The sequence below is a fragment of the Lagenorhynchus albirostris genome, chromosome 9, assembly GCF_949774975.1.
Source record: "Lagenorhynchus albirostris chromosome 9, mLagAlb1.1, whole genome shotgun sequence".
NCBI lineage: Eukaryota > Metazoa > Chordata > Mammalia > Artiodactyla > Delphinidae > Lagenorhynchus > Lagenorhynchus albirostris.
Genome location: NC_083103.1, coordinates 24,657,823 through 24,675,544, shown reverse-complemented (window position 1 = coordinate 24,675,544; position 17,722 = coordinate 24,657,823). Strand labels below are relative to the sequence as shown.

The window sequence follows — 17,722 nt, the reverse complement described above, 5'->3', positions numbered from 1 at the left end:
GGTTTACAGCCCTATGATCTTGTTCCTCAAGAGATCTGGCAGGCCTTGATACCTAAAGAAAAAAATGAATGAGAAGCACAAGCCAATCTTTGTCTTCGCAGAGAGCATTTCTAGATTTTCTCCTGCTCAAAGAGGCTGTGGCCTGGCTGTCTGGTCCTGTCTCTGACCATTTTCCTTTTCTCCCCTCCTGTGTTGATTAAAGTCTTCACTTTTGTGGCATTTCTGATCCCTTATCTTTGAATAGTGCTTTATAGATCACAACATACTTACACATACACTCTCTTGCCTGATCTACTTTGCACCCACGCCCTCTGGGCAAGGTATCCTTGTCCCCATTTCAGAAGAATACACTGAGGCCCAGAGAGGTCACCTGACTTGCTTAGGGACATAAAGTCTATTCATCAGCAAATTAGGGCCTCCACCCGTACTTCCTGGCTCCAGACCCATTGCTTTCCCCCACTAAACCCACTTTCCGTGAGTGAGAAAGTAAACGCAATCAATGATTCATTCCTTATCTAATATTTATTGCTCATCCATGATATAACAGGCACTGTTCCAGGCGTGAGGATGCAGCTGAGAACAAATCCCTTGCCCTCATTACAGTCTAGTTTGTGGCAGATAATAAGTAAGCAATGATATAATACCAGAGTGACAACTGCTATGCCAAAAAATAAAACAGAGTATGGAGACAGAGTAAATGGGGCTCACAGGGAATATGGGGCTGGATGAATGAAATGAAGGAAGGAGCCACGGGAAGGACTGGGAGAGAAGCATCCCAGGGGGAAGGAGCAGCATGTACAAAGCCCGAGGCAGGAAGGAACTTGGCAGATTCTAAGAACAACTGAAGGACTCTGTGACTGCAGTGGCCCAGCAAAGGGGGGAATGGTGGCAGATGAGATAGAAGAGTGGGCCGGGGAACATGTTAAGGGAGATCGAAGGGGAAAGTTTGAGGAAAGAAGGAAAGTCTAACCCTCGGAAGTTTGCTTCCCTTTTAAGTAAGAAGAACCTGTGTGTTGATGGGCACCGGGTTTTAACACATCTCCCTCTATTTGCTCATCTCTTTCACAGGCCTACAGGTTTTCCCAGCTTCCTGAAATGGTCATGGGCTCTCCCCCTCCACCTGTGCCTCCGCGGACTGGCCCAGTGGCTGTCGCTTCTCTCAGGCGGTAACACATTCCTTTCTTTGCCTTATTTGGAATATTTGCAGAGGATTTGGTCCTGTGCGCCCCTCCCTGACAGATTTCCTTCCTGCCCTGCCCCATTCAGGGTGCATCACCTGTACAGACAACCATGTGCCTGGGACACCCCAAGTACCATGAAGGAAGGGAGTGGGGGCCACAGAGGGTTGACCTACTCTCTTACCATTGAAAACTGAAAGTCCTGTAGAACCCACAACTGAAAAAACCCAAGGTCAACTGCCCCATACCTTGACCTTGAACATCTAAAAATTACTCCAACTTGGGCCGTCACAACAGCCGCCTCAAGTCTGGGCACCTCCTGCCAGGTGTGTGCGCCCAGAAGGCCCTTTGTTGTTGAGGGGTAGTGTCCGAGAGGCCGGGGAGCAGCATGTCTAGGCTCCTGCCCTAACTCTTGACTTGCAAGATGGAGAGGATGAAAGCCCACGAACTTGGATAGGTCAGCTGTGAAACATATATTCAGCAATCTCTTTGCTCTGTAATAGTATAAAAAGCACATGTTTTAAATAAAGATAGACAAGAAACAACAGCCAAGAGCCCTGGGGGAGGTTGGAACAGTCATCATGTCCAAGGCCAGGAGAGACACCCGTGCCCTGGGGCCTGTACGGGCCACTGCCCTGGCCCTCCTACCATAGCTTCCTCCAACATGCTGATCACACACTATTTGTGGGCCACAGGTCTGAACTTTGTCAAAATGGTGAAAAGAAATGAGTTTTCCTCAGAAACGACCTGCCTTCATTTCCAGCAGTTTAGGATGCCGAGCTGTGTGTAGACACCACCCTTTGACCCTAGTCAAGCTTAGGGTGGGATGGGAAGCGGCAGACCAGGGTTCCACCCTAACCTGCCAGTAACGCGCTGTGGAACTCCAGGCACATTGCCTCACCTGTCTGACTCCTGTTTCCTTATCTGTAAAATGAGGGCACTGACCTAAATGATCTCAAAGGCTCTGGGAGTCCTCAAAGGTGGCCAAGTGTACAGAGCAGAAGCCAGGGATTTTCCTAGGATGGTTTTCTAAAGGAGTAGCAGATGCCTGGAAACAGCCTGTGGGAAGCCAGGGCTGTGGGAGTGAGCAAATGGGAGAAGGAGGGATGGAGAAAGGAAGGGAGACCCTATACTACTGAGCCCCCAGCAACTCACCCTGATGTGTAGTTTAATCCTCACAGCCTGTGTTTGACCCTCCCTGGGGAATAGTTGCTCCTGAGGGTTCTGGATTGGAGGAGCTTTTCAATCAGTCATTTGAGCTATGTTTGCTGAAGGCCAGCACCTATTTCTTTTTTTTTTTTTTTTGCGGGTCCGCGGGCTTCTCATTGTTGTGGCCTCTCCCGTTGCGGAGCACAGGCTCCGGACGCGCAGGCTCAGCGGCCATGGCTCACGGGCCTAGCCGCTCCGCGGCATGTGGGAATCTTCCGGGACTGGTGCACGAACCCGTGTCCCCTGCATCGGCAAGCGGACTCTCAACCACTGCGCCACCAGGGAAGCCCCAGCACCTATTATTTCTTCTCTCAACCACCAGTCTCCTCTCATGTCCTGCACCGTCTGCCATCCTTGCCAAATACCAGGAGGTCCCTGCCTTCCTTATGAACCCAGAGGGTTAGACCAGGGAAGAACCTTTGAGATGGAGTCATCCTCCCCTTTCATTTTACAGATGAGGAGCTGGGGCTCAGAGAGAGGAGGCAGCCGGAACCCAGGCTCCCGATGCGCCTCTATTCTGCTCTTACTGTGACAGCCTGCCTCTGCTTGGAGGGTGGCCCTGTGGGCTGGCAGCCTTTGCCTCCCTCCACTCTAATTTTAGGAGAGCCCGAAGTGCCTCTACCAAAGGGAAGGCAGAGCCTGGCTACAGCACCCTTTATACTAGGGGGAGAGGCCCGTGCCCTCACCCCAGCCCCCTCTTCTTACATGGCTTTCTGAGCTATAAGTGGAGAGAGGTGTTAAATGCGCCAGATTCTCTGCTTGCCTGTGGAACTTAAAAAAAAAGTGTTCTTTCATTCATAATGCCCAGAAAGTACTAGGCTCCTGCTTCCGGGAGCAGCCCGAGCTTCCCAGAGCCTAGGGCTTCTTGCTTCCTGCCAGTAGCAGCAGGGAACGCAGTCCCCGCAGCCCTCCAGGGTCTCGGTCCTGGTGACAGGAGGGGGAGTGGCGGCGCACTCCAGACGGAGCCTTCCCATTGGCTGCCGATGATGTCATCACCTACTAGGTCGACCATCCCCAGCTAAGACCCAGCGCTAATTCTTGGCTCATTTTTATGTGGAAATTAAGTGTTCTACTCCGCAGAGACATGAGAGTCACCCTCAGGGGAGCACTGACCTTGAATATCTAAAAATGACTCCAGCTCGGGCCACTGCGACGGCTGCTCCAGGCCTGGGCGTGTAGGCCCCTTTTGTTATTCGGGGGCAAACCCAGGCCTGAGGACCCCGCCGTCCTGGGGCTTGGAGACCGAAGCCATCCTCGGCCGTGATCTGCCCCGGGAGCCCCGCCTTGCCCGGCCGGCCGCGATCCTGGGAGGCGGCTAAGGCGGCCCCTTTCCCCCCCCCCGCAGGTCCACCTCGGATATTGGGAGCAAGACCAGGATGGCCGAGTCCGCGGGGCCTGAGCCCGCCCAGCTGCACGACAGCGCCTCCTTCGCGCAGGTGTCCCGAGGCCCTGTGTCTGTGGCGCAGTTGGATCAGTCGGCTTTAAATTACTCAGGTGGGCAAGAGGAGAAAGGCCTGGAAGAAGCCCACGCCCTGCACCAGCCCCCGTGCTGTGCACTTTGTCTTCCCCGCTCTCCACCTTCTACCCGCCACCGTCAGGAATCAAAGCAACTGTATTTCTGGATCCCCTCTGGACTTCAGTAGCCCTGGCTAGAAGAGCTACTGCTTTTATTTCTTAAAAAGATCTGAACTCTGACAAAATATTAAGATAGGTTACGGTCAGGGTGGATGTTCACATTTTGCCAGACTTAAGGCCTTTTAAAAAATTATTATATATATCTTTAAAGCATTCCAGATACAACTGTCCACTCCCAACTCATTCCCCTTCTCCCCAGAGGTGATCACAGTCTTTAAGTCATGGGCTTTCACTCCATATGTATATCTATACAATGGTATATGTTAATGCTTTGTATAGTTTAAATTTACATAAGTGATGTTAAGCTGTACCTTTCCTTTTGCACTTTGTTTTCTCGGCTTAACATTTTCAGGAGTTCTCCAGGCTGTTACACACATGGTGATCTAGTTCACTTGTTCACACTGCCATATGGTATTCCATTATGTGATATGCCACCATTTATCCTATCCCCTAGTGAGAGACATATTGGTTGTTTCCAGTTTTTTGCTATTACAAACAATGTCAATGAACACAGAGGTTTGAACATGCCGTAATGGGTTTTTTCATTTATCCAAACCATACCTTTTAGACTAAAACTGCAAACACCCGGTTGTCAACACTTACTAAAGCATACTGTGTCCAGAAATGCCACCAGTGAAATCTATTCCTTTTGGTTCCTCTTCTTGGCTTTTGAAAAATACCCATCCTCCTGGGAGAAAAACACCTGGCACCCCAGCAGGTCAGGGGTGTTGGGATGGGGATGGGGGAGTTGGTGAGGGCTCAGCAAGGATTGTGAGCCATCACTTCTCTAGAAAGCTGGGTCTGAGTCCCAGCAGGTGATGCCTCCACTACTGTCTGGACAGGTGAGCAGGGCTGGGGCTGCAGGTGGAGATGTGATGCCTTCCCATCAGCCCTTCCCCCAAGGCCAGAGTCCTCCCATTTCCGAACTTCCCCCAGCTTGTGCATATGTCAGCCCAGTGGGCGAGGTGCCGGCCTAATCTCGCCCGTACATCTCCTCCATGCCAGGTAATACGGTGCCGGCAGTGTTTGCCATTCCAGCTGCCAGCAGACCCGGCTTCACCGGCTACTTCATCCCGACGCCTCCCTCGTCCTACAGGAACCAGGCCTGGATGTCTTATGCAGGAGAGAATGAGCTCCCGAGCCAGTGGGCTGATTCGGTGAGACCCTCGCTGATTCCCTCACAACATTACCTGCTTGACACCCTACAGGGAGAAAAGGGATGTGAGGCTGAGAATGAGTGTTTTGTTATCTCAGGCCCCCTTCCACCAACCAGGTGGCTAAAATCAGCTATTAGAGGAGACAGTGCCGGGGAGGGGAGTGTGATGTCCTTTGACACAGGAGCCTTCAGTCAGATTCCACCTCTTTCCAGAGGGCACCCTTAATCAAATACAGTTTTATAATAACTACCATTTTTTAAGTATTTTCTGTGTGCCAGGCACTATATTAGATGTTCTATTTATGTTATCTTATTTCATCTTCACGAGACCTGTCATGTAGGTATTATTTCCCCGATGTGTTCAGCAGTCAAACCTGCATCTTTCTGGCTCCAAAGCCTTTATTAAATTTGTTCCTTTCAGCTTTGAAATCCTGTGAAAAGTTTAGATGCAATACCAGAAAATGAAAGATTAGAAACCCGAGACTGAATTACTTTGCATGTAGATCTAAAGCTTTCTGCCTGTCTTCCAGCTGAAGACTGTCTTTTCACGGTCAGCTGGTTTCTTCCTTCATTATACTAGTAGGAGTTTATGGCACAGTGGACCTGGCCCAGCCTGGACCAAAGAGGGGCAGCAACCAGATGAACCTGGATATTCACACCCAAACCTGCCTCTGAGCCACCTGTCAAGCACTGCCAAGTGAAAAACAAAAACCAAGCAAACAAAAATAGCACAGTCATGGCCTCTAGAATGAGTTGCTCCACTCCCTGTGTGAGATCATCCATCATGGATGAGAAAGGCAGGCTGTTTCCTAGGGCCCCGTGGTGCTCTATGTCATTTTAGGGTTTGGTCTCAGCATTTGAAATACATCCTAGATTTAGGAAACACATTGACACCTGTGTCATCTTTTCTCTCTGTCCAAACCCCTGGGGTCCATACTTTCTACCCCTACAGGTTCAATTCAACCTCAGCGTTGGTGTCTCTTCTTATTGTAGTGATGCCACATTTAAACAACATCATCAGGGTAAAACTACCCTACGTATATTAATTTTCCTAATAAAGCTATTCCTTTAATTTCCAAAACATTTAAAAAATATATGCCACCCTGAATTTTTAAATTCTGGAATGAATTACATCCTTCTCCCCTCCTTTAAAAGAAAAACATAATTTAATTTGTCTTTAACAAATGATTCAGCGTCATTATTATGGCTCACTGTACTAAAATGACATTTGTCAGATGGGCTCTGACGGTGTGTAGGATTATTGCCCCTATGTCAGACATCTCTAAACTATTATAATTTTTGGAATTATTATAAGGCTTAGTATGTTTTTTCTTTCTCTGACCTTGCTCCCAGCTCACACCTTGCTCAATTTCCCCACTCTCAGATATATACTCACCTTTAAATATGCTTTTCCTAATGCTCTGTTATCTGCAAATGAGACATGTCTGAGCTCATTAGAGTTGTTTGTAGAGCTGGAGTAAATAGTCTCTGGGAGAGTAACTGGAGGGGTTCCCTACTGTTCAGTCTACAAATCTAAGTGCGGGAGTGTATGGCATCTCTGTTGCTTGTTTGTGGGCCTTTTTTGCTTCCTTTGTCATGCTCAGCTCTTCTAAACAGCTGAACTCACTGGGTGTGAGTTGGTCAGTTCAGAGGTTATTCACCTCCATAATGCCACTTGCAATCTAAACATAATGTGTACTTTTCAGAAAGTAGTTGATACTTGTGCTAATTAGGCAGTAGACCTGCAGCTTTGTCAGCTCACCCTCTGCATGCAGGGTGCACTGGGTGCTTTGCAGGAGTCAGCAAAAGTATTTACAAAACCTTGTCCCTTGCCTTCAAGATACTTACAGAGAATACTTAGCCAGGCTTATGGTGACATCCAGATGCCTTTGGGTTCATGTTGCCTTAAAGATGAAGGAAAAGGAGCCCAGCAAATCAAAACTTAATCTTTGGGACATGATCACCTTGGACTTGATCACCTTTTGGACTCGATCACCTTGCCACCCCCCATTGTGAGGGAGTGCTAGTTTCCTATTAGTTGTTTTTAAGAGGAAAGTGATTGCTGCAGCCTAAATGGGTCTTTCCTGGAGCCCCATTACCACCTTCAGTTAAGCAGGGTTGCGTGCCCATGCGTGGAGCACGGAAGCCAGGAACCAAGCTGGGAGGTCAGGTGCTTTATTGCATTTGAAATTCAGCACAGGAGGCTCAGAGGGACCAGATGTGGGCTTGAGAAAGATACTCCAGTGGGGAAAATGTTCACCCTCCACATCCATGTGAGAAGAAAAAAGCCCCCACCATCATTTGGATGTCTGACCCTCCTGATCACAGGTATCCAGATATAAGGAGCTAGCTTGTATAAAATCACCTGGACCTGGCTTGACAAATAGGTTTCATCCTTGGTGCTGGATGGAGAGGGATTGAGAGGGGGTTCCCAGGCTCATCAGGAAAGTGTGCTGTGATCAATAGGTGATGCCTGCCACAGGCACTGGCTAGGGAAGGAGTGGTGTTTGCCAGCCCCGGATTTTGGCCTGCAAGGTGTGGTGGCTCCCGCCTGCCTCTACTGTAAGGGAGGAAGAGTGTGTCATCTCCTCATCTTCCCTGCTTCTGAGTATTACCCTGAGGCCACTCCAGTGGCGTCAGGTGTCCCTGGCCTGTCCCAGCCACAAGCACCAAGTTGCTTAATGCTGTAGAACTGGGAGGTCTCAAGAGTTGGACACTGACCCTCAGCTCCAGCTGAACTTGAAATGCAGGAAAAGGGGACATGGCAGCTTCCTTCACAAACATACGGCACCAGCTGGTCATCCTTCGGTGATTTTCAAATTGTGCCGCTCAGAACCCCAGGTCTGAGACACTCCCTACTGTGTACCGTGCACAGTTCTGGGCACTGGTGCACAGTGATAGGTAGGTGAGACACAGTTCTGCCTTCACAGTCGATGCCTGAGACAGGCGATGATATTGTGAGTGATGACTGTTATGCTAGACAAAGTGCATGGAAGGACCTTACAGGGAGCCCTCAGCTAATAGAGGACTGGGGAAGGTCTCCCGGAAGAAAGGGAGTTTGAGCTGAGACCTGACAGGCAAGTCCCGTGTCCTGGCCTTGGCTCTCTGTTAGCCCCCAGTCACCTGTGCGTTCCCAGCTGTGTGGCCCAAGGGCTCGGACAGTCTGGCTCTGATTTTCCTCTGAGATGCAAGTGAAATATATTTGCTACTTTGTCTTCCTTTACCAGGTCTTGTAGGGGAATTAAAGCCCCAAACTTTGGGACATCCATCCCATCACTTCTTCCCTCACTCGGGTCCTTCCCGACTCTTACCTGATCCATTGAGGTAGCCTCAGAACTTATCTCCTCTCCACCTCCAGTGGGTCTACCTCCAGAGTGTCCTTCCTAAAATACAGACCTTTTCCCTGCCTGACACCCGTTGGTGGCTCCCAGGCCAGGCCTTCTCTGGAGGGGTTGTCAGAACCTCTGGCAGGGACTGGGAGAGGCCTGCTTTCCTACTACACATTTGCCCATACAAAATTCTGAATCCTCACCCAACCCCATCCCACTCCATCCTCACCAGCGCCCAGACATCTCTGTAAGGAATGGAAACACACTCAGTTCCTTAGAAGTGTACCATAGAAAACTTTACTCCGTAGCCTGGCGTTCAGCAGCTGTTTGATCTGGCCCTGACTACCTGTCTTCCTGAGCTCCCCTCATACCCCACATACCCTCTCTGGTCAGACCAAATCACTGAACCTCCCTGGGTGCCCCTTCCTCTGTGTACCTCCAGGCCTCTGCATTGCTTTTCCCTCTGCCTGGAATGCCCCTCCCACCTTGTCTTCTGAAAAACAGCCTCTTCATCTTCCAGACTCAGCTGAGCTGCTTCTCCCAGAAAGCTGCCTGACTCCTTACATGTGTCCCATTCACGGGAGCACCCCATACCTACGTCATCCATGGGCATTTATCTTGCGGTGTTGCAGTTAACACTATGGGATATAAAGGCCTTTTGTGGATTACCGTGGAACAGCATCCCCTTTTATGGCACTGTTTCTGTGGGAAACTTGATCCTGAATTCCAGATCATTGCCCTGTCCTTATTACTATAAGTGTCCATATATTAAAGCATAGAACTGTGTATCTTCCACTTTTAATGAAAAGAGAAATTTTTTTCAAGAAACCCAGATCATATTCCAGATCCAAGACAGTATAGTGCAGTGACTAACTCCCAGCCTGGAGCTGCGTCTCTCAGTGGCTTGTTAGCTGTGGCACCTTCGACTGAGGCTCTGTTTGCTTCAGTTTCCTCTTCTATAAAATAAGGGTAACAATACCTACCTCCTAGGTTGTTGTTTTGAGAATTAAATGAGACCACGATTGGAAAGCCCTTAGCACAGGGCTCATTAAGTGTTAGCTATTATCATCAGTGATAAATCCCTGAGTCCGTTTTTTATAAAAATATATAATTAAAGTCTATTTAATTTTTAAAACATCTTTATTGAGTATAATTGCTTAACAATGTTGTGTTAGTTTCTGCTGTATAACAAAGTGAATCAGCTATATGGATATATATATATCCCCGTATGCCCATATCCCCTCCCTCTTGCATCTCCCTCCCACCCGCCCTATCTCACTCCTCTAGGTGGTCACAAAGCACCAAGCTGATCTCCCTATGCTATGCAGCTGCTTCCCACTAGCTATCTATTTTACATTTGGTAGTGTATATATGTCAATGCTACACTCTTACTTCGTCCCAGCTTACCCTTCCCCCTCCCTGGGTCCTCAAGTCCATTCTCTATGTCTGCATCTTTATTCCTGCCCTACCACTAGGTTCATCAGTACTGTTTTTTTTACATTCCATATATATGCATTAGCATACAGTATTTGTTTTTCTCTTTCTGACTTACTTCACTCTGTATGACAGACTCTAGGTCCATCTACCTCACTACAAATAACTCAATTTTGTTTCTTTTTGTGGCTGAGTAATATTCCATTGTATATATGTGCCACATCTTCTTTATCCATTCATCTGATGACGGACACTTAGGTTGCTTCCATGTCCTGGCTATTGTAAATAGTGCTGCAGTGAACATTGTGGTACCATGTCTCTTATTGAATTATGGTTTTCTCAGGTTATATGCCCAGTAGTGGGATTGCTGGGTCATATGGTAGTTCTATTTTTAGTTTTTTAAAGAACCTCCATACTGTTCTTCATAGTGGCTGTATCAATTTACATTCCCACCAGCAGTGCAAGAGGGTTCCCTTTTCTCCACACCCTCTCCAGCATTTATTGTTTGTAGATTTTTTTGATGATGCATTCTGACCAGTGTGAGGTGATACCTCATTGTGGTTTTGATTTGCATTTCTCTAATGATTAATGATGTTGAGCATCCTTTCATGTGTTTGTTGGCAATCTGTATGTCTTCTTTGGCAAAATGTCTATTTAGGTCTTCTGCCCATTTTTGGATTGGGTTGTTTTTTTGATATTGAGCTGCATGAGCTGCTTGTATATTTTGGAGATTAATCCTTTGTCAGTTGCTTCGTTTGCAAATATTTTCTCCTATTCTGAAGTTTGTCTTTTTGTCTTGTTTATGGTTTCCTTTGCTGTGCAAAAGCTTTTAAGTTTTATTATGTCCCATTTGTTTATTTTTGTTTTTATTTCCATTTCTCTAGGAGGTGGGTCAAAAAGGATCTTGCTGTGATTTATGTCATGGAGTGCTCTGCCTATGTTTTCCCTCTGAGAGTTTTCTACTGTCTGGCCTTACATTTAGGTCTTTAATCCATTTTGAGGTTTTTTTTGTGTATGGTGTTAGGGAGTGTTCTAATTTCATTCATTTACATGTAGCTGTCCAGTTTTCCCAGCACCACTTATTGAAGAGGCTGTCTTTGAACAGGCTATCCTGTTCCATTGAGCTATATTTCTGTTTTTGTGCCAGTACCATACTGTGTTGATTACTGTAGCTTTGTAGTATAGTCTGAAGTCAGGGAGCCTGATTCCTCCAGCTCCGATTTTCTCTCTCAAGATTGCTTTGGCTATTCAGGATCTTTTGTGTATCCATACAAATTGTGAAGTTTTTTATTCTAGTTCCGTGAAAAATGGCCTTGGTGGTTTGATGGGGATTGCATTGAATCTGTAGATTGCTTTGGGTAGTATAGTCATTTTCACAATGTTGATTCTTCCAATCCAAGAACATGGTATATCCCCCCATCTGTTTGTATCATCTTTAATTTCTTTCATCAGTGTCTTATAGTTTTCTGCCTACAGGTCTCTTGTCTCCTTAGGTAGGTTTCTTCCTAAGTATTTTATTCCTTTTGTTGCAGTGCTAAATGGGAGTGTTTCCTTAATTTCTCTTTCAGATTTTTCGTCATTAGTGTATAGGAATGCAAGAGATTTCTATGCATTAATTTTGTATCCTTCTACTTTACCAAATTCATTGACTAGCTCTAGTAGTTTTCTGGTGATGTCTTTAGGATTCTCTATGTATAGTATCATGTCATCTGCAAACAGTGATAGTTTTACTTCTTCTTTTCCGATTTGGATTCCTTTTATTTCTTTTTCTTCTCTGATTGTTGTGGCTAAAACTTCCAAAACTATGTTGAATAGTAGTGGTGAGAGTGGACGACCTTGTCTTGTTCCTGATCTTAGAGGAAATGCTTTCAGTTTTTCACCATTGAGAATGATGTTGGCTGTGGGTTTGTCATCTATAGCCTTTGTTATGTTGAGGTAAGTTCCCTCTATGCCTACTTTCTGGAGGGTTTTTATCATAAATGGGTGTTGAATTTTGTTGAAAGCTTTTTCTGCATCTATTGAGATGATCATATGGTTTTTCTCCTTCAATTTGTTAATATGGTGTATCACATTGATTGATTTGCATATATTGAAGAATCCTTGCACTCCTGGGATAAACCCCACTTGATCATGGTGTATGTCCTTTTTATGTGCTGTTGGATTCTGTTTGCTAGTATTTTGTTTAGGAGTTTTTACATCTATGTTCATCAGTGATATTGGCCTGTAGTTTTCTTTTTTTGTGACATCTTCATCTGGTTTTGGTATCAGGGTGATGGTGCCTCATAGAATGAGTTTGGGAGTATTCCACCCTCTGCTATATTTTGGAAGAGTTTGAGAAGGATAGGTGTTAGCTCTTCTCTAAATGTGTGATAGAATTCATCTATGAAGCCATCTGGTTCTGGGCTTTTGTTTGTTGGAAGATTTTTAATCACAGTTTCAATTTCAGTGCTTGTGATTGGTCTGTTCATATTTTCTATTTCTTCCTGGTTCAGTCTCAGAAGGTTGTACTTTTCTAAGAATTTGTCTATTTCTTCCAGGTTGTCCATTTTATAGGCATATAGCTGCTTGTAGGAATCTCTCATGATCCTTTGTATTTCTGCAGTGTCAGTTGTTACTTCTCATTTTTCATTTGTAATTCTGTTGATTTTAGCCTTCTCCCTTTTTTCTTGATCAGTCTGGCTAATGGTTTATCAATTTTGTTTATATTCTCAAAGAACCAGCTTTTAGTTTTATTGATCTTTGCTATCGTTTCCTTCATTTCTTTTTCATTTCTTTCTGATCTGATCTTTATGACTTCTTTCCTTCTGCTAACTTCGGGGTATTTTTGTTCTTCTTTCTCTAATTGCTTTAGGTGTAGGTTTAGGTTGTTTATTTGAGATTTTTCTTGTTTCTTGAGGTAGGATTGTATTTCTATAAATTTCGCTCTCAAGCCTGCTTTTGCTGCATCCCATAGGTTTTGGATCATCGTGTTTTCATTGTCATTTGTTTCTAGGTATTTTTTGATTTCCTCTTTGATTTCTTCAGTGATCTCTTGGTTACTTAGTAGCATATTGTTTAGCCTCCATGTGTTTTTACTTTTTACAGGTTTTTTCCTGTAATTGATATCTAGTCTCATAATGTTGTGGTTGGAAAAGATACTTGATACAATATCAATTTACTTAAATTTACCAAGGCTTGATTTGTGACCCAGGATCTGATCTGTCCTGGAGAATGTTCCATGAGCACTTGAGAATAAAGTTTATTCTGTTGTTTTTGGGTGGAATGTCCTATAAATGTCAATTAAGTCCACCCTGTTTAATGTGTCATTTAAAGCTTGTGTTTCCTTATTTACTTTTTGGATGATCTGTCCAGTGGTGAAAGTGGGGTGTTAAAGTCCCCTACTATTATTTTGTTACTGTCAGTTTCCCCTTTTATGGCTGTTAGCATTTGCCTTATGTATTGAGGTGCTCCTATGTTGCGTGCATAAATAAATATTTACAATTGTTATATCTTCTTCTTGGATTGATCCCTTGATCATTATATAGTGTCCTTCTTTGTCTCTTGTAATAGTCTTTATTTTAAAGTCTATTTTGTTTTATATGAGAATTGCTACTCCAGCTTTCTTTTGATTTCCATTTGCATGGAATATCTTTTTCCATCCCCTCACTTTCGGTCTGTTTGTGTCCCTAGGTCTGAAGTGGGTCTCTTGTAGACAGCATATATACAGGTCTTGTTTTTGTATCCACTCAGCCAGTCTGTGTCTTTTGGTTGGAGCATTTAATCCATTTACATTTAAGGTAGTTGTCGATATGTATGTTCCTATTACCATTTTATGAATTAATTTGGGTTTGTTATTGTAGGTCTTTTCCTTCTCTTGTGTTTCCTGCCTAGAGAAGTTCCTTTAGCATCTGTTGTAAAGCTGGTTTGGTGGTGCTGAATTCTCTTAGCTTTTGCTTGTCTGTAAACCTTTTAATTTCGCTGTCGATTCTGAATGAGATCCTTGCTGGGTAGAGTAGTCTTGGTTGTAGGTTTTTCCCTTTCATCACTTTAAATATGTCCTGCCACTCCCTTCTGGCTTGCAGAGTTTCTGCTGAAAGATCAGCTGTTAACCTTATGGGGATTCCCTTGTATGTTATTTGTTATTTTTCCCTTGCTGCTTTTAATATTTGTTCTTTGTATTTAATTTTTGATAGTTTGATTAATATGTGTCTTGGCATGTTTCTCCTTGGTTAATATGTGTCTTGGCATGTTTCTCCTTGGATTTATCCTGTATGGGACTCTCTGTGTTTCCTGGACTTGATTGACTATTTCCTTTCCCATGTTAGGGAAGTTTTCAACTGTAATCTCTTCAAGTATTTTCTCAGTCCCTTTCTTTTTCTCTTCTTCTTCTGGGACCCCTATAATTCGAATGTTGGTGCATTTAATGTTGTCCCACAGGTCTCTGCGACTGTCCTCAATTCTTGTCATTCTTTTTTCTTTATTTTGCTCTACGGTATTTATTTCCACTCTTTTATCTTCCAGGTCACTTATCCATTCTTCTGTGTCAGTTATTCTGCTATTGATTCCTTCTAGAGAGTTTTAAATTTCATTTATTGTGTTGTTCATCATTGTTTGTTTGCTCTTTAGTTCTTCTAGGTCCTTGTTAAACGTTTCTTGTATTTTCTCCATTCTATTTCCAAGATTTTGGGTCATCTTTACTATCATTACTCTGAATTGTTTTTCAGGTAGACTGCCTATTTCTTCTTCATTTGTTTGGTCTGGTGGGTTTTTACCTTGCACCTTCATCCGCTACATATTTCTCTGTCTTCTCATTTTGTTTAACTTACTGTGTTTGGGGTCTCCGTTTCTCAGGCTGCAGGTTCGTACTTCCCATTGTTTTTGGTGTCTGCCCCCAGTGGGTGAGGTTGTTTCAGTGGCTTGTGTAGGCTTCCTGGTGAAGGGACTGGTGCCAGTGTTCTGGTGGGTAGGGCTGTATCTTGTCCCTCTTGTGGGCATGGCTGCGTCCGGTGGTGTTTTTTGGGGTGTCTGTGAACTTAGTATGACTTTAGGCAGCCTCTCATTAATGGGTGTGGTTGTGTTCCTGTCTTGCTGGTTGTTTTGGCATTGGTTGTCCAGCACTGGAGCTTGCTGGCCGTTGGGTGGAGCTGTGTCTTAGCGTTGAGATGGAGATCTCTGGGAGAGCTCTCGCTGATTGATGTTATGTGGGGCTAGGAGGTCTCTGGTGGTCCAATATCCTGAACTTGGCTCTCCCACCTCAGAGGCTCAGGCCTGACACCCGGCCAGAGCACCAAGACCCTGCCAGCCTCACGGCTTGGAAGAAAAGGAAGAGGAAAAAAAGGAAAAAGAAAACCCAAAAAACAATAGATAGAACCCCAAACCAAATGGTAAAAGCAAAACTAAACAGACAAAATCACAGAAAGAAACAAAAAACAACAAAATAGAAACAAACAGTCAGAACCCTAGGACAATGGTTAAAGCAAACCTAAACAGACAAAATCACACAAAGAAACATCATATACACACTCACAAAAAGAGAAAAAAAGGAAAAAGAAATTTTAATTAAAAAAATAATAAACTTTAAAAAAAGAGAGCAACCAAACCAATAAAAAAATCCACCAATGATAACAAGCACTAAAAACTAAACTAAGATAAACATAAGAATCAGAAACAAGTCAGATGCAGAAAGCAAACCCCAAGTCTACAGTTGCTCCCAAAGTCCACTGCGTCAATTTGGGGAACATTCATTGTCTATTCAGGTATTCCACAGATGGAAGGTTCATCAAGTTGCTTGTGGGGATTTAATCTGCTGCTCCTGAGGCTGCACGGAGAACTTTCCCTTTCTCTTCTTTGTTCGCATAGCTCCCGGGTTTCAGCTTTTGTTTTAGCCCCACCCCTGAACGTAGGCCACCCTCAGGCATCTGTTCCCGCCCAGACAGGAGGGGTTAAAGCAGGGGCTGATTAGATCTCTCTTGCTCACTCAGGCTGGGGAGTGGAAGGGGTACAATAGTCATAATTGTAATTCAGGGCGAGCCTGCAGTGGCAGAAGCCAACATGACATTGCAACAGCCTGAGGTGTGCCATGTGTTCTCCTGGGGAAGTTGTCCCTGGATCTCAGGACCCTGGCAGTGGTGGGCTGCACAGGCTCCTGGGGTGGAGGGGGGTGTGTGTGGGTAGTGACCTGTGCTTGCACACAGGATTCTTGGTGGCAGTGGTGGCAGCGTTAGCATTTCATGCTTGTCTCTGGGGTGTGAGCTGGTAGCTGTGACTTGCACCTGTCTCTGGAGCTTGCTTAGGTGGTTCTCTGAATCCCCTCTCCTTGCGCACCCCGAAACAATGGTCTCTTGCCTTTTCGGCAGGTCCAGACATTTTCCCTGACTCCCTCCCGGCTATCGGTGGCATACTAGCCCCCTTTAGGCTGTGTTCACGCAGCCAACCCCAGTTCTCTCCCTGGGGTCTGACCTCTGAAGCCCAAGCCTCAGCTCCCAGCCCCTGCCCACCCTGGTGGGTGAGCAGACAAGCCTCTCAGGCTGGTGAGTGCTGGTCAGCACCGATCCTCTGTGCGGGACTCTCTCCGCTTTGCCCGCTGCACCCCTGTTGCTGCGCTCTCTTCTGTGGCTCCGAAGTTTCCCTCCCACCCACCCTCAGTCTCTGCCTGCGAAGGGGCTTCCTAGTGTGTGGAAACTTTTCCTCCTTCACAGCTTCCTCCCAGAGGTGCAGGTCCCATCCCTATTCTTTTGTCTCTGTTTTTCCTTTTTTCTTTTGCCCTACCCAGGTACATGGGGAGTTTCTTGCCTTTTGGGAGGTCTGAGGTCTTCTGCCAGCGTTCAGTAGGTGTTCTGTAGGAGTTGTTCCACATGTAGATGTATTTCTGATGTATTTGTGGGGAGGAAGGTGATCTCCGCGTCTTTCAGCGCCTCCATCTTGAAGGTCTCTCCCGCGAGTCCTTTGACATCCATAAAGAACAACACTTCTTTTGGCTAGATGGTGCTTATATTAAAAAGGTAGCCAGGTAGATTCAGATGTAGATTCAGGTATGTGCCCACTGTTTGCATACTGTTTAAAACACGTATTTAATTCATCCAACCAGCAGATCCAGTGGGTCCAAATCACCTATTTTCCAAACAGACTCCAGCTTTTGTATCTACACGATGGTGCGTTGCCTTCATTTTCTTCTAACTCTCTTTCCTTGTCCTCAGTCCCCTCCTGCTTTGGTATCGAGTGCATCCTATGATTGAGCCGCTTCCTGACCCCAGGTCCTTGTCTTCTCTCCCAACATGCTTTGTAGGTCCCCCTCCCGGGGTACATCGAGGCTTACCCCCGGTCCCGGTATCAGCAGAGCTCGCCCTCCAGGCTCCCTCGCCAGTACAGCCAGCCAGCCGGGCTGCACCCCAGCTTGGAGCAGGCCCCGCTGCCCTCCGCAGCAGCCTCACAGCAGAGCCTGGCGGAGAACGACCCGTCCGACACGCCCCTGACCAACATCTCCACAGCGGCCCTGGTGAAGGCCATCCGGGAAGAGGTGGCCAAGCTGGCCAAGAAGCAGACGGACATGTTTGAGTTCCAGGTCTAATGCCTTCGCCCACTTCCAGACTCTGAGGACACAGTCTTTGGTTTTCTCCAGCCTGGCTCGATGGGTCTGGAGGCACAGACGATGTGGGCGTTTTTCTCACCCTCAGTTTCTAAAATCGTGAACAGTGGGGCTTCTGGGGAACAGGAAACTCTTGAACAACTGGATGCTTGGCTTATTCAACTGATTGTATGTCAACAAGTCCCCATGTGGGACCATATGTTTGATACTCTGTTAC

General features: G+C 45.8%; 1 protein-coding gene across 1 annotated transcript in view; it reads left to right on the top strand.

Moving 5' to 3' along the window:
- KIAA1549L (KIAA1549 like) overlaps nucleotides 1-17,487 on the top strand; it is a 132,482-nt gene extending 114,995 nt beyond the window's left edge. Inside the window, exons 17-20 of the mRNA XM_060160828.1 lie at nucleotides 1,069-1,166; nucleotides 3,733-3,881; nucleotides 5,028-5,179; nucleotides 17,206-17,487. Coding sequence (XP_060016811.1) covers nucleotides 1,069-1,166; nucleotides 3,733-3,881; nucleotides 5,028-5,179; nucleotides 17,206-17,487 — 681 coding nt within the window. The remainder of the gene's footprint in view (nucleotides 1-1,068; nucleotides 1,167-3,732; nucleotides 3,882-5,027; nucleotides 5,180-17,205) is intronic.
- The last annotated feature ends 235 nt before the right edge of the window (nucleotides 17,488-17,722 follow it).